The sequence below is a fragment of the Rattus norvegicus genome, chromosome 4 (assembly GCF_036323735.1).
Source record: "Rattus norvegicus strain BN/NHsdMcwi chromosome 4, GRCr8, whole genome shotgun sequence".
NCBI classification, from domain to species: Eukaryota; Metazoa; Chordata; class Mammalia; order Rodentia; family Muridae; genus Rattus; species Rattus norvegicus.
In genome coordinates, this window is record NC_086022.1 from 55,160,059 (window position 1) to 55,179,441 (window position 19,383).

Genomic DNA, 19,383 nt, shown 5'->3' on the forward strand with positions numbered 1-19,383 from the left:
AAAGCATACACATACGTTTTTAGGGAAAGAACATGGAAAACTGTAGCACAAACTAAAATGACTTCCTCTGGCATAAGCATAACAGCTAAGTCACTGTGTAACTTCACATATACTCTCTTGTCTAAAGCTCTCAATGGTATATACTACTTCTATCAACTATAACTATCTATGGTCAGGAGATGTGGTGGTATGAATACGAATGCCCCCAAAAGACTCACATGATTGAATGCTTGGCCCATAAGGAGTGGCACTATTAGAAGGTATGACTTGTTGGAGCAAGTGTGTTATTTTGGAGGTAGGCTTTAAGGTTTCCTATGTTCACGTTATTCCTAGCGTGACTTAACGGTCTTCCTTCTGCTGTCTGTGAATCGAGCTATAGAACTCTTAGCTCCCATTCCAGCACCACGTTTGCCTGTGTGCCACCATGCTTCTCATCCTGATGATAATAGAATAAACCTCTGAAACCGTAAACCAGTCCCAGTTACATGTTTTCCTTTGTAAGAGTTGCTGTAGTCATGGTGTCTCTTCATAGTAATAAAACTCTAACTCAGTCAAGAGAACAAGATTTAGAATGTAGTCAGGCAATACATTGGTTTAGCCAAGTAGTAGAAGTGAACTCTTCTTTAAGATCCGTGATGTTACCAGTTCTAGGCATTTGGCTAGCTTTCCAGTATCAGGCATGGTTCGCTTCCTTGCTGACAGGCTCTATGTCTAATTAGGAACTGTTGGTTACTAGTGACATGGGAATACCACTATTGCACTTCTATAGATATCTTACTATGCTGCTTTGCCTCACAGTTATCACAGCTGAATAGATCTTTCTATTTCTTCCCTCCCTTGGCAGCTTACATAGTATTTTCTGATACCATGGAAACTTGGGTAAGAAAGGGGTGTTTGGGTTAGATTCAGCTCAGATACCATGAGCTCTTTATCTTCCCTTGGTTGGGTTCTTCAGCCATTGGAGCCTATAAAAACAGAGGTTTCCTACACACCTGGTACTAGGGTTTTATTAGTCTATAGTTATTGTGGAAAGCATTGTCTACTCAAGAGGCACAATGTCTTTTAGAAATCATGCATTATTTACATATTTATATATTGACTCATATGCATTATATATAGTTTTAGGTAAATATAAAACAATCTTATCCATCTTTATTCCCAGTAGTAAGAGTAGCTATTATAGTACACAATAAAGACACTTTTCTTTACAGCAAATCTATACTATGAGAAAAAGCCACAAAAAGATACAGTACAGAGATCAAAAGACTGTGGAGAGCCTAGCTCCCCTGATATACCTACATCACGACTCCTGTATTTATGCCTTAAAAGCAACACAAAAAGATCAGAAGAGGCAGAGCACTTGGAAACCTGGGTGACAGTCTCTTCAAGAAATGGTTTCACTAATAAGACCAGAGCAATAGCAATTATCAATAGATATGCTAATGCAGATGGGGAAAATCCCATGGGGTCCTAGCCCTAGATCAAGAACCACAGGCAACTAATGACTGCTGAGAGAGCAGAATTAGCCTCTCCCAGGGGGTAAGCACCTAATTGGTTATCTAAGACAATGTGCTTAGGCCTGATATCATATACATATGAACAACAAAAACAAATTCAGCAGGTTATATTTATACGTGTGTGTGTATATATAACATTCACTCTGCAAGGGTAACAGGCCCCTAGACCTTAGTAGTTCCCTAGACCTTAGCATGATGAGAACTGACTCCATAATGGATGGGTTATTCAGGCTATAAAACTCAGCACATAGACAGTACCACCTGCCAAAACAAAGACCTAATCCATCAAAGCTCATAGTTTTCGGAAGTCTCTGAATGTACTAACCTTGCATTTTGGCTTCTGAAGTTCTGTTTCTGGCTAATTGCTCTTTGTCAACAGTGTGTCAGTGTAGGAGTTTATTTTCTTTCAGAAAGGATCTGGGGGCTACATTATGATACCAAACACCCAGTAAGCTTGCCACCACACTTTCTATTGGCTTAAATCTGTAGCTGAAAACATGAGGTGATCAAGAATTAAAGAAATGGTATGCATATGGAAATATTGCAGTATTCGGGCATTCATAGTTTTCTCAAAGCAGTGTCACCAAGGGTGGCCAATCAAATAAAGTGGGAGCAAGGGCATAACTCCAGGCTTTAAGGCACATTCTTTTTGTCTTAGAAATAGACCAATGCAAGAGAAGAAAAACAATCTCATGGTGTCTAAACAGATGTTACAAAAACTGAAAAATGAGTGAGATGTAAATAAACTGTTTACTTGAATTTGCATAATGTTAAATCAAAATAAAGATTCTAACAATGTGCACATGAAGGATCGATATTCAGCATAGGCCCAATGAATTACCATCCAATTGCTCTAGAAATGAAAATTTCCCAATGTCTCCTCTTGATAAAGGGTCATAGCATGTTCAACCATTAGATAAACACTATGTGCTAATGAAATATTTGTTCAAAACTGAAAAGAAGAAAAACTCACAATAAACAAAGAAATCACAGCAATGTGAGCTTATTTAAAGTCAAGAGAAAGCAGAGCAAGGTTCAGAAAGTTGCCCTTTGTGAATCTGGAAGTACAACATGACATATTTGGAGTGAGCAACCTGATCTTCTGGTGGCTTCCTGAAGGCAGAAGAAACGTGCATCTCACCTCTGAATCTCTAGAGCATCACCAATTTCAAACGTATTTGCTCAATGGACATTTTGAACCAAGAGTTCATAGCCTCTGAATGACGCATAAGTTTCTCACTATTCCCCAAAAGCTGGTAAGTCAGGAACGGAGGAAGATGGGAACTTGTAGTAGAAATGCATCAACATACAAAGGAACTGGAGTTTAGGATTACAATAAACAGGGGAGATGGGTTATCACCGAGGTATTAGAAATCTTCTACAATGCTGGAAAACACACTGGTTGCTTTCAAATTTACCTCAGCTGCGCAAAGTAGGACTTAGATCATATTCATCTCAGAGTCCAGGTTGTGGTGACTATTGGTACAGATCTCCTGAACTCAGCATGTGACTAGCATTCAGAAGCGCATGACCAAGTTGGCCTTTCAGTCTTCTAGTCAGATTAATTAGTTGTGAGGTTCAAATATGCACTTGGATTTGAATGCACTTGGATTTGAATACAATACTTAGTATGCAGCCAGTACCAAATATTTGAAATTAGGCTTTTTTTTTTTTTTTTTTTTTTTTTTTTTTTTTTTTTTTTTTTTTGCTGATTTAGATTTCTGTCACAATAGCTGTGATGATAACTTATAATAAGGAAATATTGATTTTGACTCATGGCCTTAGACATTTCAGTCCATGGTCACTTGCCTCTGTTGTTTTAGACCTATGCTGGATATCGCACTACAGTGAAACAAAAGGTAGAGGAGGGCAATTCACCTCACGTCAGGGTAATGCAAAGAATGAGAAAAGCAGAAGTCAAGGCCCCCAAGTCCCCTTCTAGGACACGGAGCATACAATCTAACTTCCTTCTATAAGCCCCACACCTTAATGTTTCCACAACCTACTAATGATGCCATAGCCTACTCAACATGCCTTCAATACCTGGTCCCTTGGGGATATTTATGATTCCACTTCATGTTATTTCACCACTCAACACACTGCAAATTAATGAACCCTTCAAAATGTGTGCACTTATTTTAAGCTGCATAGATCTGTTATCTTAGTTTTTAGCAAATACCTAAATGCCTGGGCCAGCCCTGGTGGGTCTTCTTCCTAGTTTCAGTGGTGGTAAAACTTAGTCTTATGAGAGATTTAGGATTGCTGTATAATATGTTTTCCTATCACAATTCTATGTCACTTTGCTTCATTAGCTGACCTGCCTGAGTTCCTCTGAGGTGAGAAACTGTTTAATGCCTCATCCTAAAACAGGAGATGATTAAGTAGCCTTTGTTCTGTCTCTACAGAATTGAGGGGTTCAAACTTTCAGCCTGCTAGTTGAAAAAAAAAAGGGACACCACATTCAAAAATTTACAGATGGTCAATGTGGACGAGAACTAACTGCTGAACGTCAAATAAAGTTGCAGAACTGCCCCCCCCCCAAAAGTAATTTTACCATTTATTTCTAAGTTGTCAAAAGTTTCCTATGAAATATCTTTAAGAAAAAGGGGAAGAGGGATTGTAAGAGAAGAGGGATAAGGGATCTAAGAAAAAGGGGCTAAATGGATTGGAAGAAAATGTGGGATAAAGAGTGCTAAGAAGAGAAAGATAAGAAGAATAATGCTAAGAAAAGCAGGGACAAGGAGAATAAGGACATAAGCGTGCCCTCTTCTCTTTGTCCTCAGCACCTACACGTCTTTCAGATTACATGATCACATGGTAAAAAGTTTATCACAAGTTTTCTCATAAATTTAAATCATAAATTGAATAAGAAGCTTACAATGTAGACTTTTTATATGCATATTCAGTTGGAGTAATTATCTGGCTAAACATTCATCATCTGTCACAGCTCCACAAGTTCATGGAGAGTGAAAAAAATGATTAAGTTATTAGTAAAGCTTTGTATAGATAAACCCAGCTAATATTTTTACCTTTTGTCCTAGAACCTATGGTAAATCATTAGTTCCTTTTTTATGATCTTTGGTTAATGGGTTTTCAACATTTTGGAATGTTTGAGTAGAATGCCTGTTTTCTATTTCAGAAGCAAATAATTGGTGACACTTGGAGACTGGCAGAGCTCTCATTGAAGTTTTGACCATCAGAAAGGACCTAATAGCAGCTGCAGTATAAAAGAGCTTAATAAATACTAATATAATTTTAGGAATTCTTATAGGATCATAATTAATAATTAGGAAGTCATCTATTTTCCATATAGCATCACTACAAGACATTATGTCTTTGTAGTTCTGCAGAGATCTACTCAAAAGAGTGGGCTAATACCTATTGATTGTTATATATGTTTAATAATAACAGGAAAATCATATTAATAGGAAGAACCTTTCCTAAAATGAATTTCTCCTGGGCCTTGGCTATTGGAGCTCGGTCATAGATTTTTTACTCCAGGCAAAGTCATCTTGGAAAGAGCATCTACTAATCAATAGCTTGTTATCTCGAGACACCTACTTGTGTACACACACACACACACACACACACACACACACACACACACACACATCATATATACACTCACATGTATTCAAAACTGAGTATTACTGGTTTTAAACTTGTTAAACACAACTCTCCTTCCTGTCCTGTGGCCTGCCTCACCTCTACCCCTGAAGCCACATGTTCCATGAGCTCCTTCTCCAATTGTACTGCCATTCTCTTGGATCTTGACTAGAAATTTGGTGCTGACCTAGCTTTGTTTCTTCCTGTAGACTCCACCAGCTTTCCCTTCTAGTCCATTCTTAGTGGGACATGTCAGCCATTGATACCTATATACAAACTCTATCTGTGACCTCATTGGTCACACTGGGTTGGGATTCATCCTATCTTTCATTCCAATCTCTGAAACAACCTGCTTACAGGTGCCCATCCTCCTCAACTCCATTCACAGGAGACTCCAATTCTTGGTACAGACCCAGGATCCACTAGGACTTTCATCCCTGTCTCTCCAGAATATTTTATCTAATTGCACCTACTTGTAGGAGCCACTCCCACTGTACCATGAACTCACTAGGGATTCCTCTTCTTGTTGTGGACAGGACCTCCTTAGCGCTTTCCAAAACCCCTCTCAGGCTCTTATCCTAGCCCATCTCTATTTCTCTCTGCCACCCATTGCACTGCAGAAGCACTCTCTACCAGAGAACCCACAGTCAGCACACTTACCTGTACACCAAAGAGAAGACCATATATCAAGATCTAGAATCATCTCAAAAAGCATAACTTTAGATGCTCAGAAACCAGCACAAAACCACAAAGATTTACAGCCAAGACAATACCATCAGAACCCACTAACCCTTCTACAGTGAGCTCTAAGAAATATAATATAGCTGAAGCATAAGACCAGGCCTTCTAAACATCAATTATGAATATTTTTAAAAATCTAAAAAGGGATATAAGTAAATGATTTAAAATTAAGTCTGTAAGAGTACAAACAATTGAATGAAATAATGAAAACAATTTCTGACATGATGGTAGAATTTGGTAAAGAAATGGAATTACTAAAGAAAACACAAAATGATGATATAAAGCTGGAATAATACATTTGGGAATTGAAACAGAAAACACGGACGTTGTTTTATCTTAACGAAAAGATGGAAAGACATTGAAAAGAAATTCTCAGGTGTTCAAAACAAGGTAAAGGAAATTGACACCGTGGTCAAAGAAAACACTAAATCTAAAAAACTTCAGGCACAAAAGATCCATGAAATCTTGGACACTATGAACATTAATTTAAGAATAATAGGAATACAGGAAGGAGAAGAAATCCAGGACAAGGGCACAGGAAATATTTTCAACAAAACAATAGAAGAAAATTTGACCAGTCTAAAGACTTAAGGATCTATGGAAGTACAAGAAGCGTATAAAATGCTGAATTAACTGAACCGGAAAAGAAATTCCCTATGATACTTCATAATCAAACCACTAAGCTAACAGAACAAAGGAAGAGTATGAAAAACTGAAAAAGGGGACCAATAACATATAAAGGCAGACCCATTAGAATATTTGACTTCTCACTGGAGTAGAACTCTAAAAGCAGAATGGCCTCAGCAGGGTTTGACAAACTCTAAGAGACCACAGATGCTATTCTATTCAATATAGTAGTTGTAGTCTTAGCTAGTTCAATAAGGTAGCTGAAGGGGATCAAGGGGTACAAAAGGAAAAAAGTCAAAATATTTTTATTTGTAAATGGTATGATCCAAAATTCTCCCCACCAGGGAACTACAGCTGATAAACACGTTTAGCAAAGTATTAGGACATAAAATTAACACACAAAAATTAGTAACTTTCCTAGATACATATAATAGATGGACTGAAAAGATGTCAGAGAAGAAATACCTTTCAAAATATACTCAGGGAGAAAATATCTTGGGGATAACTTTAACCAAACAAGTGAAAGACATGTACGATAAAAAAATTTAAGACATTGAAAAATGAAATTGAAGAAGGTATGAGAAGATGGAAAAATCTCCATTGCCCAAGGATTGGCAGGACAGTAAAAATGGTCATCCTACCAAAACTAATCTACAGATTCAGGGCAATCTCCATCGAAATTCACTCCAGAGAACTTGAAAAAGAATTTTCACCATCAAATGGAAACACAAAAAAGAACTAAAACAACACAAAAAAGAAAAGAATAGCTAAAACAATTCTGAATAATAAAAGAACTGCTGAATTTATCACCACCCAAGATTTTAGTACTAAATTTCACTAATAAAAACAGTATGGGGTTGGGGATTCCGCTCAGTGGTAGAGCGCTTGCCTAGCAAGCGCAAGGCCCTGGGTTCAGCCCCCAGCTCTGAAAAAGAAAAAAAAAAAAAAAACAAAAACAAAAAAAAAAAAAACAAAAAAACAAAAAAAAACACCAAAAAGCCAGTATGATATTGGCATAAAATTGAAACTTTGACCAATGGAACTCAGGCATAAATCCGCACACTTTTGGATACCTGATTTTTCATAACGAAGCCAGAAATACATTCTGAGAAAAGGACAGCATTTTCAAAACATAGTGCTGGCCAAACATGTAGAAGAATCCAAACAGATCCATACTTAGCATCCTGCACCTAACACAATTCCCAGAAGCTCAAAGACTTCAACATCAAACCAGACACACTGAACCTGATAGAAGGGAAAGTGAGGAACAGCCTTGAACACATTGGCAGGGGAAAGAGTTTCTGAACAGCACACATTAACACAGATAGGCACTAACATCAACAATAAATGGGTCCTCATGAGATATCCAGCCTCGGGGACTCTCAGTGACACAAGGGTATGGGCCTAGGGAAAACCCAAATACTACTGTTCTGCTAAAGGTGCATAGCAGTAAAGTGACCCTTAACATTCTGCTATACCCATATACTCAAGGTTCCCTAAAGTAGCAGAACTTATAGAATGGATCTGTTAATTCTTCCTTTCTCCCTCTAGGAAGCAAATTTATTAGAATGACTTACATGGTGTGCTGCAGCTAATCCAACAATGGCTGGTTGAGACTAGAAAGTACAAGAATTAGTAAGTATTCAGTCCCCGAGGTTGGATTTCAGCTCATGGTGGTATCCTAAAGAAATGACCTCTAATGCCAATGCAGGAATGGGCTTCTTAGCAAAGGCATGGTTAAGCAGGCAGTGAACACAAGTCTTCTACCATGTCCTTAGACAGGCTTCCAGCAGGCTTGGATTAGGTTAGATCAGATCTTGATTAAGGATGTGTAGTCTTTCTTTACTCAAGATCTGGATTAAAGGAGTCTTTTCCTAGCTCAAAAGACCTGGAATAAAGGCCCGTATTCCTACCTGAAAGATTAGAAGTAAGATTTCCCTTTTCAAATTAAGCAAGAATCCTAGGTGTGTCCTTCATCTTTGGAATTTTAGTTTCCGATATAGTCAAGTTGCCAAGAGTAACCACCATATCACAGATCAGCGCCTCACTTGGTCATCATGAGAGATTCATCTTGCAGCAGATGGAAACCAAGGCAAATTCCGCGTCTGGATAGTATATGAAGTGTGGGATATTTTAGAACACTTAGTTTTCTATCGGATGTTTTCTTTGCTTTCTTTCTCTGTGAGCCTATGTGAATTCTGCTTAGTGATTCAGTGGGCCATGTGTTCCTCCTGTCCTTCATCCCCTGACTCCTACAGTCTTTCATCCCCATCCTGCATGTGGTTCTCTGAGCTCAGAGGGGAGGAATCCTGATGGAGACCTCCAATTTAGACTCTTTCATAAAAATGTCTGACTGTGGGTCTCTGTCCCTGCTCCCATCAGCTGCTGGAGGAAGCCTCCCTGAGGAAAACGGAGGGAGAGTGGATCTGAGAGAGGAAGTAGGGGAGAGCTGGGAGGAGCGGAGGCCCGGAAAGTGGTGGTTAGGAAGTATTATGTTAGAGAATTTTTTTTTTAAAGTAAATCAGTGAAGGCACAGATCTATGAGTATGGCAGAATATCATTACCAATCATTTCATTGATTTTTTTCCCCTCTGTTACGTTTTGGTCTACCCTATCTTTGGGCTATCCAATCTCCAGCTCCTGACCATCCAGGCAGTATATGCCAGGCTCTGTCTTGTGGCATGTATATCAAATTACACAAGACATTGGTTGGCCACTCCCACATGCATGTGCTTCCTAAATGGGTTGTTTTCTTCAAACCTCTCTCCTAAAGGCTTGGGGAATTATACAGAAGAAGCAGAAGGACTGTAAGAGCCAGTGAGGATGGAGAACATTAAGGAAACAAGGTCTTGTAGACACAACAGGACTAACACCCAGATGAACTCAAGAGACTACCAGCATGTACAAGGCCTATACAGATTCAAGCCAGACAGGGTCACAGTGCTCATTGGAACTGGATATGGGCTCCCAACCACAACCAAGAAACTATCATCAATTTGCAACCACTGACAAACACCTAGCTTTCTCTATGGAGTTTCACTAGTATTATTAACCCAGAAGTAAATGGCCAACAAAAAATAAATTCAATGGTAATTTGTAAACATTTTGGTTTCATATTAGTTTAAATGGGACTATCTTTCCCTTTTTGTCATATGGGCCTTTTCTTGTATGTTATCGTTTCTGATTTTGTTTCAGAGATTATTTTTGAATGTGTGTTTTTTATATTCTGGCTTATTATTTTTACCTGTTTTTTTCAAATGTATCCCATTTTTACTTTTTAATTAGATAATTTATTTATTTACATTTTAAATGTTATCCCCTTTCCCGGTTTCCCCACTGGAAACCTGTACCCATCATCCCTCCCCCTGCTTCTATGAGGGTGCTCCCCAACCCACCCACCTGCTCCTGCCTCCCCACCCTGGCATTACCCTTCCCAGGACCAGGGGCCTCTCCTTCCATTGATGAGGATATGCTACATATGTGGCTGGAGCCATGGGTCTCTCCATGTGTATTCTTTCGTTGGTGGTTTAGTCCCATGGAGCTCCTAGGGGTTTTGGTTGGTTGATACTGTTGGTCTTCCTATGGGTTGCAAACCCCTTTAGCTCCTTCAGTCCTTTCTCTAACTTCTCCATTGAGGACCCCGTGCTCAGTCCAATGGTTGGCTGTGAGCATCCGCATATTTATTTGTCAGACTCTGGTAGAGCCTCTCAGGAGACAGCTATATCAGGCTCCCGTCAGCAAGCCCTTCTTGGCATCTGCAACAGTGTCTGGGTTTGGTGGCTGTATATAGAATGTATCTGGATAGCCTTTCCTTCAGTCTCTGCTCCACACTTTGTCTCTATTATTTCCTCCCTCCAGTCTTTTGTTCCCCTTCTAAGAAGGACTGAAGCATCCACACTTTGGTCTTCTTGTTGAGCTTCATGTGGTCTGTGAATTGTATCTTGGGTATTCTGAGCTTTTGGGCTAACATCCACTTATCAGTGAATGTATAACATGTGTGTTCTTTTGTGATTGAGACCTGTTTGTTTTCTAAAAAGAGTAAAAGATCATGTGCAGAAATGGGTGTATAGAAAGTTTCTGGAAGACATTAAGGAGGAGAAAATGTAATCAAACTATATTGTACAAAATATTTTTTTTCCAAAAAAAAAAACCCATGTAAATTGATAAACACTGTTGAAAAAATGCAGAACATTCTATTATGTTAACACCTCAATAATGCAATACAGGAATGTTTTACATAAGACTACTGAAAAAAAGTAAGATACAGATGATTCATGAAAATATAAATCCTATCACTTTATTAGTTGGTATGAAATTAAATAGCTTCTAGTATTCCAGAGAGAAGCAGAAAGTCACGCATACTATTTGGTTCAAAGAGATACATTTATCCTGAAATGGGCATCAAGAGCACCCAAACAAAGCCATGTCTTCTGAAAGGAAACCCTCCTTTTAGTATATCCCCGCTTGGTGAGACGGCATCTGTTCAACAAGCACTCAGTTAACCTGATACTCATGTGTGGAAGTAGAGGGAGAATTCTTTCAGAAGTTGCTAAGCAGATTCTTCTGTACAAAAAAAAAAAAAAAAAAAGAATCAAACAGCACAGAAGGAGAAGTTGCTACCAGTGTTTTAAAAATGAGAGTGGGCATTCTCCCCAACCAGTGCTGTCTCATTTTATACTCCCTGGGACATGATGAGCAGCAAGGGATTTCTGACATGTTCACAAGATGGCATAAATAACAAAATAGTTTTCTGTACAAAAGAACTACAGTGAAAATGGATACAATACTTTTGACAATAGCCAAGTGTCTTCTGAGAATCTCAGAGTCATGACCTTTTCTAAAATTGTAAAATCCATACACACTGCACTGAATGGCAGCACTAGACATCTTCTGCAACCGTGGTGTCAAAAATCTGGTAGCAAATTCGTTGTTCTGTTCCAATGGTGACATTGTAGGACTTGATGAGGCACTCAAGCCACGGGTATGCATCTATGGAACAAAGGAAACATCATTTAGACATTAAACTAAGCACAGAATTGGAAATGCTAACTAATTTTATTTTATTTTCCCCAGGTACAGATGAACATGGTTGGGATTACAGAACACCCAACAACAGAGAAAGCTGTCACATTTCCACCACATTCCCCTTTCAGTGGCCTCCCTTGACTTTTCCTTGATGAGCTGGAATGAAATGGAACCGGAACTTCAGATCCGATCAGCCTGAGTGTAAACATGTGATCTGCCCTGAAGGAAGCAGCTATGAACGCCCACCACACTGGCAGCAGTGATCCCATCTTCACTCTGAAAACTGTTCAGACTCATTTCTGTCATCAACAGAAGGCTCAGGATGCTCTGAACAGCATCTGACACAGTCTTAAGGACACTTCTATGCATGGCTGGTGCAGAGAAACAGAAGGGCACAGTGGCAGTTATAACTGGTACAACTTCGTCTTGGCTGGAGCATGTTAACAAGCCAGTGTTTGTGCAGAAACAATTAAAGTTCATAAATTTTGCAAAATCAAAATTGAAAATTCTGAAGTCCATTAATATGTAAAAGAAAACTCATCAATAAGTCAAACAAGTAAACACAGTTTATTTTTAGGACATGTTTCTTGTAGAAATTATATCCACTTTGTATAATTATAGTTTCAGTGTCTGTATGCTGCATGTGTAAAGTCAGAGTCAAATGTTCTGTGACCAAAACTGCTATGTTTTAAGTGTATTTCAAATTATTTTAAAACTTCTTTTATTTTTATTTGTCTCAGCCACTATCTTATCAAAACATTGGTAACAGTTAGTCATTTAGGTGAACTCACAGTTGGCTTACTTCCAGGCTACAGATTTGAAACATTCCAAGAAAAGGTGGTGGGGGTGGGTGGGAGGGGGTTGGGAGGTGGGTGGGGCAGGTACAGATAGTCATCTTTTAATTACTGCCTACCAACTTTTATTCCAGGAGGGCATATCATATCCATGATCGCTTCCAGATTCCTCTGAAGGTTGTCATCAGTGAGGACTTCAGATGCTGGGATCTTGAAAAAGTTTTCCTAAAAATAATAAACACGGGAAATACTAATCTTTTAAAAAAAACCTTCAATGTGGGGATGGAGAGATGCCTCATGGGCTAAGAACACTGGCTCCTTTAGCAGAGGACTCAGGTTAGATACCCAGCACCCACACAAGTGGCTCATAGCCTGTTACTCCTCTTTTAGGGAACCTGATATATTCTTCTGACCTCCAAAGGGACCATGTACACACAGCACACACATGGCAAACTTACATAAATATAGGCAAAACATTTAAATAATAAAAATAAAAGCATAAATACAAAGAGAAAAATGTTCAATGCACAGAATTTCAACATCTGATTTGCTAAGATGACCTAATACATTCATCAGTGTTTTAAGGCTGTGGGATCTATAAACTGGAATACCTGTCTAAGTTAAAACCCGATTCACTGCTTTACTGGTAAAACAGCTTTGAAATGCACTGGCATACACACAATACAATCATGCAGCCATGCTGATGGTTCTTCTGTACCTTGGAAAGTAAATCTATTGTGAGGTATGATAAGAGTCTAACATTAAGAAAGCAAGCACTTAGTTTATTCCTTTTCTAATTTAGGTTCCAGAGAATAACATTTTCTTGCTTTGCTATTTATTCTATGTTCAACAAACAAGGCACACAACAGCTGCCTGTAAATATTCATTTAATAAGTGAATGGATGAATTGGGGAAAACAGAAGAAGAAAATCTCTTAACCTTAACTTGGATTGTTTTGTGATTTGTATAAGTTAACCCATACACCCACACCCCAAAATAATTAAATCCTCTTATCCCAATAAATGGCTGGTCTTCCTCTCAGCTTTTAATGTTTCATGCCTTTGGAGAGCCACTGGCTCTCCACTGTGTCCACTGTCACTATGGGTTACTCTGGAACATCTAACAATGTCATCTGAGGTTGAAGAGTTTGGGACATGAATCATTAGCCTTACCTCAAGAAGAGAGCCCTCAGCTACATGGGCAGTCAGTTATGAATGAAAACATATAGGACAAGTCACAACAGGATCTAGGTTAATCTTTCCTCATTGTCATGACTCCACACAACACATGGAAATAACATGCTCTGAGTATATGGAGAGGATGATGACCTTCAAATGATCAAAGCTAAGGGCAGCCTCAAAGACTAGTCAACGGGCAACTGTGTCAGAAACGCAAGTGTTCGCTCTGCTTCTCTACAGCTTATTCAACACTACACGTGTATCAAGTGAGTTCATTGAGGCTTAGTTCCAAAGCACAGCGAGATGACGGCAGTGTGCCTATCTATCTGTTTCTTATCTACTTCCTGGTAGCAGCACTTCTGTATGACAGAGAGAATGACACCTCAAACTTTGTATTCCTCAACTTTGTATTTTTAAAATATGATTTATAATAAAATCAAAGGCAAAGATATAATATTGAATTTATGTGGTTATATTTTATTTATCTACTTTAAGTTAATTTAAATCCTTCTAAGAACAAAATACAGAGAAACTGAGTTTTATTCTTCAAAAGTTCTCAATAATTTACACTGAAGTAAAACTAAGACGTATGAATATATAAAAGACTTAAATATAAAATTTTAGTGAGCTATCTTTAGCAACTGAGTTACTCACAGAATCCTTGAGGTAAGTGTCCAACACTCCTGTTCCATCATCCAGAGTGAACGTCATAACAAACACATACTGCAGAGGCACAATGCCCAGGACTGGTGGGGAAAGAGCACATTACACCAGGCAAACAAACACTTTTATAAGATGAACTCGTCATGGAGCTGCGAAGGATGCTTACTAAGAACATTTAAGAGAGAAAGAAAATGTGTACTTAAGAACTGTCTGCTGCAGGATTAGTTTGTTAGATTCATGAAGCAGACCAATGCATTTATATAGGGGTAGTCTCATGATGTAAGCAACTGTATCTTAATACTTGATAGAAAGCATAAAAAGTGGTAATAAAAGTAACACACTGCATTCTAATATTATGAAAAGTCAAACTAAAAGGAACATGCAGTTGAGTCTTTTTCTTAGTTTAACAAATAGTTATTACGAGGAGAGAGAACTTTTTTTAAGGAGATGTTATTTGGCTGAAAGAAGAAAACTGTTAGTATCTGGACTCCATAACTTGCTAGGATGAAGAAGAATGAATAAATGAGACACACCAAACCACACGAGACTTTGCCATGAGGAACACCCTGTTACTGAAAAGCTGAAGTAACAGCATAGATGTCTGAAGTGCTACACTCCCTTCAACCACAGCCCACATTCCAGTAGGAGAATCAGTTAAGCACTCAGACAAGTCAGAAGAATAAATTGGCAACAGACAGAATTTTAGAGGAACAGAGTTTGGGGCTTCAAAAGGCCCCACGAGGTTATAGTGAAACAAAAATGGTGAACTTAAAAACTATGCTGAGAAATGCAAAAAGGGATTATGCAGTTCAAAGTAACATGGACAGCAGGATATGACATAGTCATATCACAAAGCCAGATATAAAAGGCAACCCCCCAACAAGCACACATACATTTATAAAATTCCAGTCTAACAAAAAGAATCTGGTTGTCGGTTTGGGTTGCCCAAAGGATACTATCAGCATCTCTGAAAGATAAAATGTGAGGAGAGAATTGGCCAAGCGGAATGCGTATGGAGGAGAGACAGAGGAGTAAGGAATGAGGAAAAGTGATTAAGGGAGGGAGGGTACTGGCTTTAAAATATGGACTCAATGAAGGCGCACTAGATACTGTCAAACCTAGAGTGTCTACCTTATAGAAGTTTAATGGATACACACACTAAATAATTCTAGTAGACAGGACATAATCCATGTAACTTGTGTATAGGCGGACTTGGCTTCCACATCAAGGACTGTCTAAAAATTGCCCCGGTCCTGGAAGCTGCAAACTTGGGCGAGGTGATCACTTATGTGTGTAAGAGATAAAGACTCCTTTCTCCTGGCTAAAGACTTGGGAGGAATCTAACAGTCATCTCAACATCTCTTCCAATGCTACGATAAGAGTCTGAAAGATTTGCTCAGGACCTGTGTTTGGGATCAATGATTAAATGGAAAACAAATGAGCGAGTTCTAAAATATGATTATGATTATGATGCTTGGAAATATTTGCAAACGATTTAAACATTCAGTCCTAATTATCAATACAATTATTGTAAGCAGATTTCAACTTAGCAAAGTTAGGCTAGTCCTGCCAAAAATATCAATAAATATTAAAGAACAAATCAATGAGATGGTAGGGAGAATTGAAATTACATGACAAAGCAATTTATCTAACCTTTTGCCACGGAGGAAGGAATCCATGGTCCTTTATTAAGAAGGGAATTTAGGTTTTGTATAGGTTTCAAGCTTGAACACTGTTTACATCTGAAATGAGTAAGTGAAAAACAGTAAATATTTAAATATAATCAAATTCAGCTAATTATCACATCCCGTTCAAGTATGGACAGTTTTAGAAAGTCAGTTATTAAAGAGAAAAATAACACTGTCTATACTGTGGTTATGCTTGTTTTAAGAGAATTATGAATAACTTTCTACATAAAAGCAATTAAAGACACTGTGGGTGTGGTGGAATGAGAAAGTGCCCCTAGCCTCTTATCTTTGAATGTGTAGATCCACGTTGGTGGACTTTGAAGGAAATCTTAGGAGATGTTGTGCCTTGCTGGGGAAGGCTTTGGGTACCCTCCTTCTAATTCCAACTTGCAGGTAAGGTGGGAGTCCTTAGCTACTGCTCTAGCACCATGCCTGCCTGCCTGCTGCTGTGTCCCGAACTGTGATGGTCAGGAGCTCAGCTTCTGAAACTGTAAGCGAGCCCCAAATTCAATGCTTTCTTTCATAGGCTGCCTTGGTCATGGTGTCTATTCACAGTAACAGGACAGAAACTAAGATAATGGCCTTGAGATTAGAACTTTTATGTTGAGAATCAGGAATTGGACTCTAGATCAAATAATAAATTTGTTATGAGTTTTCCTGTTAAAACAAAAAGAGCCAGAAGTTGCAGAAACTCTTTGAATTTATGGCTCTGTTAGCCATATCTGATGGCCACAGCATTACCAAAACAGCAAGAAACAATTACTCTGAATGAAAGGTAAGAACAAGTAATAGTTTAGGTGAAGTACTGTTTTAGTACCCATATTCAGAGTCATATACTTTATGATGCCTGATTTTAACCACCTAACATATAATATTGGACATTGTTTCATACAATTTGCTCTCCCTATATATTAATATATTTTAAGGACAAATAATTCTACTTTATTATGATCGGTTTTGATATTTCAACTAAGTGACATATAAGCCTTGCAGAAGGTTTAAAGATATGGAGACACTGGGTATTTTAGAGCAAAAATAGTTACTAATTTTACTTCAATCCTGAAGGTGTTCAACCATTGTGTGTGAAACAAAACAAAGGGTAAAGCTCACTAGTCACTCTAAGGACCACGATCAGGTAGCTTTGATAATGGCAGAAAGTAATTTTATGATGAAAATCTAAATTTAGTTTGATTAGTAATAATGACTAGCAAATGCTACACCTTAGGAGAAGGACAGAGAGATAGGGAGAGAAGATGAGATGTAGGCTGCAGAACAAGGCTTCTCAAAATGGTGTGTTACTAGGGTGACTGCTTCATAAGAGTACAGGGTGCTTTGCTTCCTCTTCCTTCCGGTCTGTAGACCCTGTACTGCCAGTTCTCAGTGGCAGCGACTCTGCAAGGTGCAAGCTCAGCAGCGATGTCATTCACTTACTTGATTTGCACCTCTGAACTGTCCCTTTAGGCAGCATCTTAATTGTTATAAAACAAACTTTAGGCTATGACTGAGGAAGAAAATACTCAGTCTTATACCCACTGTGATTTACCATGTACACACAGAGTAAGTATGTATATATGTGTGTGTGTGTATATATATATATATATGTATATATATATATATATATATATGCTCTAGAATAGAACTATTCAAGAAAAGTTTGGTATGGGTGCTCTTGAACTCACAATGGGGCTACATTAATACATCTAATCTATTGAAAATGGCACAGAGCGCACAATTCTGTCCACTCAAATTCTGAATTTGTGATCTCTCCCTAGCATATGAATGCCGTGCTACACACCACTCGACTGGAAACGATTACAACTCAACATTTAAAGAAGAGTTTGCTGGACTTGCATTGTACCCATACATTCTAAGACAATCATTATAGCCCCGGAACTGTTTCTACCTACAAACTGGTACAAGTAAGCCCCTACTGCAAATACAGCAGTCTGCTGGATAAACCAGAGACACAGTTGTAACCACAGATCTTGCGCTGACACATACCCATAGTGATGCAGCTTTCCCTGTATGAGGAATGGGGCTGAAATGTCGAGGAGCTCCAGATCCTCAGGGCCGGACCTCACAGGGATCACACTGTGGAACTTGCTGGACAGCTTGGACACTTCACAGAGTCTTCCTCCTTTAAATTATAATTATTTAATTAATTAATAAACAAACAAATTCTTCAATAACACGAATATAATTGGAGCAAAATATGAGACATAAAAGTAACACATGAGATACAACTAATCCTACAAAGCAGGACAAGGAAAGGGAGTTGTAAATTTAGAAGAAAACTTAAACTCAGCAGGACAAATAACAAAATAAAATGAAACAAAACAAAAAACCTCTTACATAAAAATTAGATTAAAAAACGCAGAAAATAAAAAAATAGTATAATTCCATTCTATTAAAGTTGTCATTCTCCAGGCTTTTCAAGGTTCTTTCCCTTGACTTAGGTATTAGCTGAGAGCGTTCATCCCATTTTTATGAAACAACAGTGACATCCAGAGGCAGAGACTCCATCAGACGCCCATAAGCAATCAGCCTTTCTACTACATTATTATTCAACTAGATCTGCTCAAAGCTGACAAGACTACAGAAAGAAATTCAACAAGGTGGATAAATGCAAGTTTTTACAACTTGAAAATGCACAATTCAGGTAAATGTGTTTGGTCATACGTACTTGAATCTAGCTGATGTACTATTTTCGTCAATTAAAAGTAACAGTATTTTACTAGGTGCCCATGAGGCATAGTTAACATAATTCATTTGCAAAACAATATTCTAAAAATCTAATTACAAGTATCTTACCTTCTATCAAAATTAGACATTCACTTGAAAGTGGGAGAACACCATCCTTCTTCACAAAGTGAACAGCGACCTGCCGTCCTCCCTGGCCTTCGGTGGTCCAGATCTTTGATTCATACAAAGATGTACCTTGCAGCCTGATGTCTGGCGCTTTAGTTGCAGCATCTTGCAAAAGTTTATCCAAACTGTCCTCATGTGGAACTTCTTGTCTAAAATTATTGATAATGAAGAATCAGAAAAGTATATATATATACATATATATGTATATATATATCTTGTTAAAAATTCAAATTTAATAAATTATTCAAGTGAATAAAAAGCTGGGGGGCTTGTTAAAATTTGCCACTCCTGCATAAAATCCAGTTTGACTTGCCAGTACCACATGACGCCGAGAAACCACCTATAACTCCAGTCCCGAACACTGTGGGTGTCAGGCATACACATGGAGTACGTGCACACATGCAGGTAAGACACACATATACATAAAGTAAGTGAATATAGAACAATTTTTTAAAAATATTTCATATGAAGATTAAATCAGCTATGCTTTCTTAAGTTAAGGAAATAATTCATTTTTCAGATTTAATGGATTTTACTCAATAGATATTCAACATTTCATGGCAAGGTAAGACCATGTCCTAACTGGGGAGATATATTTGACTCAGTTGGCAAACACCACCATGGTGCATGTGGAAGTCAGAGGACTACGTCCTATCACGTAGGCTCCCAGGTCAGC

General features: G+C 38.3%; 1 protein-coding gene across 6 annotated transcripts in view; it reads right to left on the reverse strand.

The window, feature by feature from the left end:
- Positions 1–10,762: 10,762 nt before the first annotated feature.
- The window catches only part of Pot1 (protection of telomeres 1), a 57,768-nt gene continuing 49,147 nt past the window's right edge, over positions 10,763–19,383 (reverse strand). For 4 of the 6 annotated variants that reach the window (XM_063286481.1, XM_008762811.3, NM_001395152.1 and 1 more), the window contains 6 exons: positions 18,651–18,856; positions 17,841–17,976; positions 15,805–15,893; positions 14,143–14,234; positions 12,430–12,535; positions 10,763–11,480 (listed from right to left, as the gene is read on the reverse strand). In XM_063286481.1, the coding sequence (XP_063142551.1) occupies positions 11,371–11,480; positions 12,430–12,535; positions 14,143–14,234; positions 15,805–15,893; positions 17,841–17,976; positions 18,651–18,856 (739 nt within the window). In that variant the 3' untranslated portion in view covers positions 10,763–11,370. Of the gene's footprint in view, positions 11,481–12,429; positions 12,536–14,142; positions 15,119–15,804; positions 15,894–17,840; positions 17,977–18,650; positions 18,857–19,383 lie in introns of those variants that run through there. The other 2 variants (XR_010065690.1, XR_010065689.1) reach the window with 2 other exon arrangements.